Below are 13,439 nucleotides of genomic sequence, written 5' to 3'. Positions count from 1 at the left end.
TTGATTAGAACTTAGCATAACGGGCCAACACACTTTGGCGCATGTTACCCAAAATGGGGATTTCAAAGAGAGAGAGGAAAAAGGGAGTACACAAGAGAAATATACATTTGGGTTAATTTGTCAGCTATGCTATTCTAACCCTAGCCTTGCCCCAAACTGCTGCTCTTATGGGTCAGAATATATAATGATGTAATTACGTGGAGTAGACCTAGCAGAGGATTCTCTGCTTGGACCGTTCAGGGGACCCTTCAGCTGCTCGATGACGCACTTCTCCTGAACACCTCCCTGATCGTCCTCCCGATGTCAGTGTCCTTTTGGCTTAGGAGTCTGTTCCCTCACCCTTTGCTCTGGAAGGGGTCTTCTGAGGACAGACAGCTCTGTAGCTCAGAGCTCACAGCATAGGCATGAAACCCTTTAGATACCATTAACAAGAACCATATTTTACTGGGCACCAGGAAGTGCAGTTGCAATACAATTTCAGTCAAAGGAGACAGATATCTGTTGTACATATTAGTAATATGGTTACTAAAGTCCTGGCTTCTCTCAGTATTCAGATGCTAAGAATAGATCATGAGGCCTTGCATGCATTTCAGTTACAGTAATAAAACCATACAAACTTATTAAAACAGATTTGCTTCCAGAATCTTTTGTAATGTAGGACAGATGAGTGGTGTTTTAGCCAACACAGTATTACTCAAGCCTACCAAAGTCCTTAATGGAGATACATTACCTATAAATGGAGCAATTCATCATTTTAACTCCTCCCTCCCAGGACCCATCCCCAGAACTCCATCCCCATCCCCAGACTCCATCCCCAGGACTCCATCCCCAGAACTCTATAACCCAGGACTCCCCATCCCCAGACTCCATCCCCAGAACTCCATCCCCAGAACTCTATAACCCAGGACTCCATCCCCAGAACACCATCCCCCAGGACCCCATCCCCAGGACTCCATCCCCAGAACTCCATCCCCAGAACTCCATCCCCAGGACTCCATCCCCAGAACTCAATAACCCAGGACTCCATCCCCAGGACTCCATCCCCAGGACTCCATCCCCAGGACTCCATCCCCAGAACTCCATCCCCAGGACCCCATCCCCAGAACTCCATCCCCCAGACTCCATCCCCAGGACTCCATCCCAGAACTCCATCCCCAGGACTCCATCCCCAGGACTCCATCCCCAGGACTCCATCCCCAGAACTCCATCCCGAGAACTCCATCCCCAGGACTCCATCCACAGGACTCCATCCCCAGGACTCCAACCACCAGAACTCCATCCCCCAGGACCCATCCCCAGGACTCCATCCCCAGAACTCCATCCCCAGGACTCCATCCCCAGAACTCCATCCCCAGAACTCCATCCCCAGGACTCCATCCCCAGGACTCCATCACCCAGGACCCCATCCCCAGAACTCCATCCCCAGAACTCCATCCCCAGGACTCCATCCCCAGAACTCCATCCCCAGGACTCCATCCCCAGAACTCCATCCCCAGAACTCCATCCCCAGGACTCCATCCCCAGGACTCCATCCCCAGGACCCCATCCCCAGAACTCCATCCCCAGCATGTCTCCATCCCCAGAACTCCATCCCCAGGACTCCATCCCAGAACTCCCCCCAGGTCCATCCCCAGGAATCCCCAGAACTCCATCCCCAGAACTCCATCCCCAGGACTCCATCCCCAGGACTCCATCCAGAACTCCATCCCCCAGGCATCCCCAGAACAGAAAAACAGGACCCATCCCCAGGACTCCATCCCCAGGACACTCCATCCCCCAGAAACACTCCAGGACTCCGGGAAATATAGCTTGATGTACAGTGAATGCTGCTTCTCTCCAGAGCCTGACCTACAGTATCAAACTGTGGCATGTCAAGGTACAACAGGGCTCACAGAAAAACAGAAACGGACACTGAAACACTGTAATTCTGCTGCTGCTCCACACTGAGACACTCCACAATGAAATGCAGAAATACTTTTCAGCACCACTGGCTGAAATTACATTTTTTTTGCGTCTACCTATCAATTTTGAGAATTCTTGGTATTTTGGTCCGTTAATATTAGTATTTTCAAACAGTACACATACAAATATCTAAAACAACGAAAATGTTTCTTTAGATTATCATACTACCATCATAAAGCATGTTCTTCTTTTTAACAACTTTAAAATTGACATACATCAATCATTTCAAAGCTCACTACATTGAATTACACAGAATTTCAAAGCCCATTTCATAGACAATGTTACATACTGGACTACATTTAATAAACTTATTTTGAAGAGATTGTGATTGCTTCTAAATAGGCTTTTGGCACTTGGTAGTCTTATTGAGTGTACTTGTCTTTTAACCAACATTTCCCAGAAGTCAGACTCTTCCCACATGCCAACTAATTGTTTTCAGCTTCAGAAGTGTCTGCATTTACACCAAACGATCTGTGGTTATCCTTAGATATATTCTCCAGACTTTCCATTTGGGAATTGTTGATATTCTGTCATTTCTTCTATTCTATATCATATTATATTTGAATGAATTTGCCAAAAATGCATGTCTTCAGTATTATAAATTTTTTAAAAAGTATTTATCCACAATCTGCTCTGGAAAAGTCTGGTCCTGAAGTGAAACCAATATATGCACATATTACAGAAAAATTGTCATGAAAAAAAATATATTTAATTTTGTCTACATCATGTGGTAAAAGTTGATTGTGAAATGGTTAAGGGCTCTATATAATACTGTACGTTTTCTTGAATTTGTTCTGGAGTTGGGGACTGTGGAAAGACCTCTGGTGGCATGTCTGGTGGGATAAGTGTGTGTGTCAGAGCTGTGTGTAAGTTGACTATGCAAACAGTTTGGGATTTTCAACACATTAATGTGTCTTATGAAAAAGAAGAAGTGATGCAGTCAGTCTCTCCTCTCCTCTGAGCCAAGAGAGACTGGCAGTATAGTATTTATATCAGCCCTCTGATTACCATGAAGAGCAACATGTGCCACTCTGTTCTGGGCCAGCTGCAGCTTAACTAGGTCTTTACTTGCAGCACTGGACCACACGACCGGACAATAATCAAGATCAGACTAATCTACAGCCGGCAGAACTTGTTTTTTGGAGTGTGGTGTCAAAAAAGCAGAGCATCTCGTTATTACAGACAGACCTCTCCCCATCTTTACAACCATTGAATCTATATGTTTTGACCATGACAGTTTACAATCTAAGGTAACACCAAGTAATTTAGTCTCCTCAACTTGTTCAACAGCCACACCATTCATTACCAGATTCAGCTGAGGTCTAGCACTTAATAAGGAATGATTTTTACCAAATACAATGCTCTTAGTTTTAGAGATGTTCAGGACCAGTTTATTACTGGCCACCCACTCCAAAACAGACTGCAACTCTTCGTTAAGGGGCGGCAGGGTAGCCTAGTGGTTAGAGCATTGGACTAGTAACAGAAAGGTTACAAGATTGAATCCCTGAGCTGACAAGGTAAAAATCTGTTGTTCTGCCTCTGAACAAGGCAGTTAACCCGCTGTCATTGAAAATAAGAATTGTTCTCAACTGACTTGCCTAGTTAAATAAAGGTAGTAAAAAAAAATTCAGTTACTTCATTAGCTGTGGTTGCTGATGCGTATATGGTTGAATCCTCAGCATACATGGACACACATGCTTTGTTTAATGTCAGTGGCAGGTCATTAGTGAAAGTAGAGGGCCTAGAGAGCTGCCCTGCGGTACACCACACTTTACATGTTTGATATTAGAGATGCTTCCACTAAAGAAAACCCTTTGAGCTCCATTGGATAGATAGCTCTGAATCCACAATATACCAGAGGTTGAAAGCCATAACACTTACGTTTATTCAACAACATGTAATGGTCAATTATATTAAAAGCTGCACTGAAGTCTAACTGTACAATTCATCTTATTATCAATTTATCAATGTATCATTTTTGTCTGTGCAGTCAGTACATGTTGAGTGCCATTCTATAAAAGCATGCTGAAAGTCTGTTGTTAATTTGTTTACGGAGAAATAGCATTGTATTTTTTCAAATACAATTTTTTCCAGCAGTTTGCTAGGAGCTGGCAGCAAGTTTATAGGTCTGCTGTTCGAACCAGTAAAATGCGCTTTACCACTCTTGGGTAGTGGAATTACTTTGGCTTCCCTCCAGGACTGAGGACAAACACTTACCTCTAGGCTCATATTAAAAATATGACAGACAGGATTGGCTATAGAGTCAGCTACCATCCTTAGTAGCTTTCCATCTAAGTTGTTAATGCCAGGAGGTTTGTCAGCTACTAATCTATCCTAACACTTCCTAAGGCTTCCACTAGATGTAAACAGTCTTTAGAACTTTGATTCAGGCTTCTACTATGAAGGGGGAGCAAATAAGAGCTGTTTGAATCAGGGGTCTGGCAGAATGCCATAATTCACGCGTGCGGCGTGAGAGCGAGCTCTGTTCCTTTTCATTTCTAAAGACTGTTAATCTATCCTAACACTACTGTTAATCTATCCTAACACTACTGTTATAATCTATCCTAACACTACTGTTAATCTATCCTAACACTACTGTTAATCTATCCTAACACTACTACTATCTATCCTAACACTACTGTTAATCTATCCTAACACTACTACTATTCTATCCTAACACTACTGTTAATCTATCCTAACACTACTGTTAATCTATCCTAACACTACTACTATCTATCCTAACACTACTGTTAATCTATCCTAACACTACTGTTAATCTATCCTAACACTACTGTTAGTTTATCCTAAAACTACTGCTAATTGATCCTAACACTACTACTATCTATCCTAACACTACTGTTAATCTATCCTAACACTACTGTTAATCTATCCTAACACTACTGTTATAATCTATCCTAACACTACTTCTAATCACCTCCCTGACCAAGGCCCTTCTCCCTTGATTGCTCAGTTTGGCTGAGTGGCCAGCTCTAGGAAGAGTGTTGGTGGTTCCAAACTTCTTCCATTTCAGAATGATGGAGGCCACTGTGTTTTTGGGGATCTTCAACACTGCAGACATTTATTGGTACCCTTCCCCAGATCGGTGCCTCAACACAATCCTGTCTCGGTGCTCTAAGGACAATTCCTTTGACCTCATGGCTTGGTTTTTGCTCTGACATGCACTGTCAACTGTGGGGCCTTTATATAGACAGGTGTGTTCCATTCCAAATCATGTCCAATCAATTGAATTTACCACAGGTGAACTCCAATCAAGTTGTAGAAACATCTCAAGGATAGAAACAGGATGCACCTGAGCTCAATTTCAAGTCCCACAGCAAAGGGTCTGAATACTCATGTAAATAAGGTATTTATGTTTTTTTTTGTATTTAGTACATTTGCAATAATGTATTAAACCTGTTTTCGCATTGTCATTATGGGGTATTGTGTGTAGGTTGATGAGGGATGTATTTTATTTTTATTCATTTTAGAATAAGGCTGTAACGAAACAAAATGTTGAAAAAGTCAAGGGGTCTGAAAACTTCCCGAATGCGCTCCGTCTCTCTGATATATTACATCATTTATGCAGCAGCATACAGTACTGTAATGTTCGTCGTCTTCCTCTGATGAGGAGTAAGACCGATTGGACCAATTTGCAGCGTGGTATGTGTCCATTCTAATATTTAAAAAAACGGAACGCTACAAAATACAAAATAACAACGTGAAACAAACAAAACAGTCCCATGTGGCACAAACACAAACACGGAAAATAAACACCCACAAACCAAAAGTGAAACCCAGGCTACCTAAGTATGATTCTCAATCAGGGACAACAATTGACAGCTGCCTCTGATTGAGAACCGTACTAGGCCGGACTCAAAAACCAACATAGAAAAACAAACATAGACTGCCCACCCCAACTCACGCCCTGACCATACTAAAACAAAGACAGCCCAGTCAAAACTGTTCGCTGCTCTGGCCCCCCAATGGTGGAACAAACTCCCTCACGACGCCAGGACAGCGGAGTCAATCACCACCTTCCGGAGACACCTGAAACCCCACCTCTTCAAGGAATACCTAGGATAGGATAAAGTAATCCTTCTCACCCCCCCCCCCCTTAAATGATTTAGATGCACTATTGTAAAGTGGCTGTTCCACTGGATGTCAGAAGGTGAATTCACCAATTTGTAAGTCGCTCTGGATAAGAGCGTCTGCTAAATGACTTAAATGTAATGTAAATAACAAAAAACAAAAGGAACTAAGGTCAGAACGTGACAGTACATTTCTGGACTCACGTTATTGTGCTGTGCTCACTTAAACAGGAAACTTGTCATCAAACTTCGTCATATAAATCATTCTCTGGATTTATGGTGCTTTCAAGACACCTGGGAACTCTGAAAAAAAACAAGGTGGAATCATGATGACGTCAGTGATCTTCTGGTCGGAGCTCTAGAAAGAGGCCAGAGTTCCCGATTTACAATTCCGAGTTGGGATTACAGTTCAAAACATATTTTCCCAGTCAGAGCTCGTTCCCAGTTGTCTTGAACTCATTGAAGTCAGATTTCCCAGTTCTGAGTTAACAGTTGTTTTGAGCCCCGCACAAATCATGCTGGATTGGCAGCATGGCCTATTGTTGAGTGTTTTTAATTTTAAGCCTGGAAAGGAGACCTTTAAACTGAGAATTGGGACCACACACCCACTCCACTGAATAGCAGGCTAATGATTGCCTTGCAATGCTTGCATTTAGCCACTGATTAATTCCAAACCACTTATTGTTGTTTTGTAATGTTCATGTCCAATGGCCAATATCTGTCATTTCTCTTCATTATTTCTCTTCATATGACAAGGATTATAATGGATTTGCCAGTAGACTGTCGACTTGATTCATGATGATGACAGCTATCTAAGATTTTGAAAGTCTAGTCAAAGCTACTGTCGATATAACGTGATTTGACATAATTTTATCTGTGGCCAATAACCTTGAGCCTTCAATCCCAAGGGTATTGCATTTTCGAGCTCTACCCTTAAATTTGTCAGTGACATGGTGTCACAATGAGTGACAGAACACTAAGCCAATCACAGCGCAACTAGAAGACATTAGCAACCCTTATTTTCCGCTGGCTGCCCCACCACCACAGAAACCACTGAACTAGCCTGAAACATCTGCATTTTGGAGCTGCCTTACTCAAGAAAGCAAAGAAAGAGACCATGTGTGTATGGAGGCTTTATTAACTCAGATTTTTATATTTTTTTTTACATTGTTTGCAAACTGATATGTGACACATATTAATGCCAAAATAGCATGCAAAAAAAGGCAACACCCACAAATAATAGATATACTGCCCTGTATGATGGGTCGCCACTGCCTAACATTGTATAACTGTCACCCTGAAAAGTCCGAGCGGCTCCATGTGAGTCAGCATGACAGCATGTGACAGCATGTGACAGCATGAAGTCGAGTAGCTCTATTTTGGTTATCCGTCTCTCTCATTCTCTCATTCATAATGAAAACACTCTGTCTTATTCATGTTATATTTATCACATGGAAGAAATGGGATGTCTCCTTCACTACAGTACAACCAGTCCAGACAGTGAGGCACCCAAACCCCAATATGCAGTATTAACTTCCGTGTCCCGAATGGCCTTCTAGTTTCTATTCTATTATATTCTATTATTTTCTTTTCTATTATTTTCTAATCTATTCTATTATTTTCTACTCTATTCTATTATTTTCTATTATTTTCTATTCTACTATTTTTTTATTCTATTATTTTCTATTCTATCATTTTCTATTCTATTCTATTCTATGATTTTCTATTATTTTCTATCATTTTCTATTCTATTCTGTTATTTTCTATTCTATTATTTTCTATTCTATTATTTTCTATTTTATTATTTTCTATTCTATTCTATAATTTTCTATTCTATTCTATTATTTTCTATTCTATTATTTTCTATTATATTCTAGTATTTTCTATTCTATTCTATCATTTTCTATTCTATTCTATCATTTTCTATTCTATTCTATTATTTTCAATTCTATTATTTTCTATTCTATAATTTTCTATTCTGTTATTTTCTATTCTATTCTAGCATTTTCTATTCTATTATATCATTTTCTATTCTATTCTATTATTTTCCATTCTCTTATTTTCTATTCTATTATTTTCTATTCTATTATTTTCTATTCTAGGATTTTCTATTCTATTCTATCATTTTCTATTCTATTCTAGTATTTTCTATTCTATAATTTTCTATTCTATTCTATTATTTTCTATTCTATTCAAGTAGTTTCTATTCTATTCTAACATTTTCTATTCTATTCTGTTATTTTCTATTCTATTATTGTCCATTCTATTATTTTCCATTCTATTATTTTATAATATATTATTTTCTATTTCTTTTCTATTCAATTCTAGTATTTTCTATTCTGTTCTATTATTTTTTGTTCTATTCTATTTTCTATTTTAGTATTTTCTATTCTGTTATATTATATTATCTTCTATTATATTATTTTCCTTTCTTTTCTATGATGTTATTTTCTATTCTATTCTAGTATTTTCTATTCTGTTCCATTATTTTTTGTTCTATTCTAATATTTTCTATTATATTATTTTCTATTATATTATTTTCCATTCTATTCTATTCTATTCTAGTATTTCCTATTCTGTTCTATTATTTTTTGTTCTATTCTATTATTTTCTATTCTATTACTTTCTATTCTTTTAAAATACTCATCCAGAGGCAGCGCTCCTAGTGGCTGGGGAATTTCATGCTGGGAAAGTTAAATCGTTTTGCCTAAATTTCTACCAGCATGTTACATGTGCAAGCAGAGGAATTTAATCCACACACAGAGACGTGTACAAAGCTCTCCTTCGCCCTCCACTTGGCAAATTTGACCATAACTCTATTCCCCTGATTCCCGCATACAAGCAAAAACTAAAGCAGGAAGTACCATTGACTCGCTCAATACTTAACACGTCAGATGACGCAGTCTGGATGTTGCCTGAGAGAAATGCCAAGAGTGTGCAAATCTGTCATCAAGGCAAATTGTGGCTAATTTGAAGAATCTCAAAAATATTTTGATTTTGTTCAACACTTTTTTTGGTTACTACAGCATTTCATGTGTGTTATTTCATAGTTTTGATGTCTTCACTATTATTCTACAATGTATAAAATAGTTAAAAACTTAAGAAAAATCCTTGAATGAGTCGGTGTGTCCAAACATTTAACCGGTACTGTAGCTGATGACAAATAGTCCAGGGAGACAGTTAACCAACAGTTAACCAACAGTTAACCAACAGTTAACCAACCATTAACCAACAGTTAACCAACAGTTAACCAACCGTTAACCAACAGTTAACCAGCCGTTAACCAGCCGTTAACCAGCCGTTAACCAACCGTTAACCAACCGTTAACCAACAGTTAACCAACCGTTAACCAACCGTTAACCAACAGTTAACCAACCGTTAACCAACCGTTAACCAGCCGCTAACCAACCGTCAACCAACAGTTAACCAACTGTTAACCAACAGTTAACCAACCGTTAACCAACTGTTAACCAGCCGTTAACCAACCTTTAACCAGCCGTTAACCAACCATTAACCAGCTGTTAACCAACCGTTAACCAGCCGTTAACCAACAGTTAACCAACCGTTAACCAGCCGTTAACCAACCGTTCTCTCTTGGTACCAGTGGTGTGTGTGCTCTCCAAAGGGTGGTGCGGTCTGGACAACACATCACCGGGGGCAAACTACCTGCCCTCCAGGACACCTACAACACCCGACAACACCCGATGTCACAAGAAGGCAAAAAAGATCATCAAGGACAATAACCACCTGACCCCACTACCTGTCCACCCCGCTTCCATCCAGAAGGTGAGGTCTGTACAGGTGCATCAAAGCTGGGACAGAGAGATTGAAAAAGGCCATCAGATTGTTAAACAGCCACCAATGTCACAGAGAGGTGGCTGCCTACCAACAGACTTTATGCCATTGGCCACGTTAATAAATGGAGCACTAGTCACTTTAATAATGCAACTTTACATGTATTTTCTTTACCAATCTCACATTACTCATCTCATATGTATATACTGTATACCGTATCCTTCACTGTCTATTCTTTACTATCTATTAACCGCTCTGTCACTGCTCATCCATATATTTTATACTTATACGTTCTCATCTTATTCCTTTACTAGATCGTGTGTATTAGGTTGTGTTGTGGAGTGTGTTAGATATTAGGTTTTTGTTTTGTAATTGTTAGATATTACCTGTGAGATACTGCTGCCCTGTCAGATCTAGAAGCACAAGCATTTCGCTACACTCACATTAACACCTGCTAACCATGTGTATGTGACCAATACAATTTGATTCGACTTGAATAAAGAGCAAAACTTGAAGAAAAAAAAGATCAATGCCGAATAAAAAAATAATCTTTAAAAGTTAGCTGTTCTTTGAACATTCAACATATAATTTCACACGTAACAATTCCTAATAACGTGGAGTCTGGAACTGCAATAGCACGAAAATCACTACAACTATTTGCTTCAGAAACACAGTAAAAGCCTTCGAAAGGTCCCTTGCCCTATAGAGAATGGAGACTCTGCTCTGTAGGGGCTACAACGTCCCGTGTCATAACTAATTGATCCCAACACATTGAATGTCTCTACAGCTCTCAGAACGGACACTATTGAGAGGCTGTGAAGTCCCTATGAACCTGTCCCTATGCCTTTTCAGGTCGGAGACTGAGTGCAATAGCACCGGTAAAACTGTAACTCTTTGATCCCGTATGTGTCACCTAGGAAACCTAACAGCTTGTTGTAAGGTCCTGTACCATCACTCCGTGTGACTGTCCCCGCTCACCCCCTCCAAGCCTCCTTCACCACCTTCCCCAGCCCTCACTGCCCCTGCCTTCCTCCCTTTCCTTAGCCATCCCTGCCCCCCCCCTGCCCACCTGCCCTGCCCCTGCCTTCTTCCCTTTCCTTAGACTTTCCTGCCCCCCCCTGCCCTGTCCTGTCCTTCCCTCCCCAGCCCTCTCTGCCCCCAACCTTCCCTACCCTAGCCTCCCTGCCCTCCCCTTCTAAGCCCTTTCCTAGCCCCCTCTGCCCTCCCCTCCTCAGCCCTCCTTGCTTCCCGTACCTTCCCCAGTCCTTCTCTCTCACCTGTTCAGCAGCCTCTGGGTCCAGGTGTGAGTCCAGGAGAGGCATGGTGAACTGTATCTTCCTGGGGCTTCCTGTATCCATGGTCCTGCTGTCGGTAATAGTAGTAGACAGAGAAGAGGAGAACCAGGGAACACAGAGTACAGAAAGGAGGAGGGAGAACCAGGGGAGATGGAGTACAGAAAGGAGGAGGGAGGGAGGGAGGGAGGAGGTAAAGGTAGCTATGGAAGAGAGGTGGTGGAAGTGGTGATGCTGCTGCACTGAGCTCTGTCTGTCTCGCTTTCTCTCTCTTCACGCACGTCCCGTTATTTTACCCCGTTTCTCTCTCCCTGTCCTTTCTATGCTGCACTCTTTCAGTGTCTCTCTTTGTTCTCCAGCTCTACTGTTCCTCTTTTCAGTCTCCTTTCAGTTTTATAATAGAGAGGAAGGCAAGGGAATACTGTGCTCTCTCTCTCTCTCTCTCTCTCTCTCTCTCTCTCTCTCTCTCTCTCTCTCTCTCTCTCTCTCTCTCTCTCTCTCTCCCTCTCTCTCTCTCTCTCTCTCTCTCTCTCTGTCTCTCTCTCTCTCTCTCTCTCTCTCTCTCTCTCTCTCTCTCTCTCTCTCTCTCTCTCTCTCTCTCTCTCTCTCTCTCTCTCTCTCTCTCTCTCTCTCTCTCTCTCTCTCTCTCTCTCTCTCTCTGTATCTCTCTCTCTCTCTCTCTCTGTCTCTCTCTCTCTCTCTCTCTCTCTCTCTCTCCTTCTGTATCTCTCTCTCTCTCTCTCTCTCTCCCTCTCTCTCTCTCTCTCTCTCTCTCTCTCTCTCTCTCTCTCTCTCCTTCTGTATCTCTCTCTCTCTCTCTCTCTCTCTCTCTCTCTCTCTCTCTCTCTCTCTCTCTCTCTCTCTCTCTCTCTCTCTCTCTCTCTCTCTCTCTCTCTCTCTCTCTCTCTCTCTCTCTCTCTCTCTCTCTCTCTCTCTCTCTCTCTCTCTCTCTCTCTCTCTCTCTCTCTCTTCTGAGTCTCTCTCTCTCTCTGTATCTCTCCTCTCTCTCTCTCTCTCTCTCTCTCTCTCTCTCTCTCTCTCTCTCTCTCTCTCTCTCTCTCTCTCTCTCTCTCTCTCTCTCTCTCTCTCTCTTCTCTCTCCACCACTCAGGCTTAGTCTCTCTCTCTCTCTCTCTCTCTCTCTCTCTCTCTCTCTCTCTCTCTCTCTCTCTCTTTTGCTGAGTCTTGCTCCCTCTGCACGACCCCGCCCCCTCTCCACTCTCTCTCATTCTATTGGCTGGTCGTGCCGGGGCTTATCTGCAGAATACCAACCATGCCGGAGGCTGAGGCTCTCCTAACTCCTAGAAGCAGCCAAATACATCACACCACCAGGCTTAGTAAACATATTTTAAGGGTGGGATGTTTTTAAAGTCCCACACCTACACAATACACCACACGAGCACATGCACTCAAACAGCACATACCTCCGCTTAGTTGCATAACATATAAAACACTAAATGTCACTCTCAACATAGACATATAATGTTACCATGATGTATTTATTAACATTTATATCCAAGACATTAGACAGAGATGTTTTCAGTCGTGATGAGACCATGATAAGTCATGTCATATTAAATGTATCAAAATATCGTCGTCAGTCATGATTAAATTAAGCTGTGACAGATAGAGTTTCTGCTGTATTCACTCTCATCAGTCACGTCCTGCAGCATAGCCTCCGCTCTGATCAGGCATTTCCTGAAGCATAGCCTCCACTCTGATCAGGCATTTCCTGCAGCATAGCCTCCACTCTGATCAGGCACGTCCTGCAGCATAGCCTCCACTCTGATCGGTCACGTCCTGCAGCATAGCCTCCACTCTGATCGGTCACGTCCTGCAGCATAGCCTCCACTCTGATCAGTCATGTCCTGCAGCATAGCCTCCACTCTGATCAGTCACGTCCTGATGCATAGCCTCCACTCTGATCGGTCACGTCCTGCAGCATAGCCTCCACTCTGATCAGTCACGTCCTGCAGCATAGCCTCCACTCTGATCAGTCACGTCCTGCAGCATAGCCTCCACTCTGATCGGTCACGTCCTGTAGCATAGCCTCCACTCTGATCGGTCACGTCCTGCATGCATAGCCTCCACTCTGATCAGTCATGTCCTGCAGCATAGCCTCCACTCTGATCAGTCACATCCTGCAGCATAGCCTCCACTCTGATCAGTCACGTCCTGCAGCATAGCCTCCACTCTGATCAGTCACGTCCTGCAGCATAGCCTCCACTCTGATCAGCCTCCACTCTGATCAGTCACGTCCTGCAGCATAGCCTCCACTCTGATCAGTCACGTCCTGCAGCATA

General features: G+C 42.2%; 1 protein-coding gene across 1 annotated transcript in view; it reads right to left on the bottom strand.

The window, feature by feature from the left end:
- The window catches only part of LOC135530223 (protein phosphatase 1 regulatory subunit 1A-like), a 38,632-nt gene extending 26,784 nt beyond the window's left edge, over positions 1–11,848 (bottom strand). Inside the window, exon 1 of the mRNA XM_064958589.1 lies at positions 11,100–11,848. Within this exon, the coding sequence (XP_064814661.1) occupies positions 11,100–11,203 (104 nt within the window). The 5' untranslated portion in view covers positions 11,204–11,848. The remainder of the gene's footprint in view (positions 1–11,099) is intronic.
- Between the last annotated feature and the right edge of the window lie 1,591 nt (positions 11,849–13,439).

The sequence above is a fragment of the Oncorhynchus masou genome, chromosome 5 (genome assembly GCF_036934945.1).
Source record: "Oncorhynchus masou masou isolate Uvic2021 chromosome 5, UVic_Omas_1.1, whole genome shotgun sequence".
NCBI lineage: Eukaryota > Metazoa > Chordata > Actinopteri > Salmoniformes > Salmonidae > Oncorhynchus > Oncorhynchus masou.
Note: the sequence above shows the minus strand (reverse complement) of the source record. Positions and strands in the feature narration are given on the sequence as shown.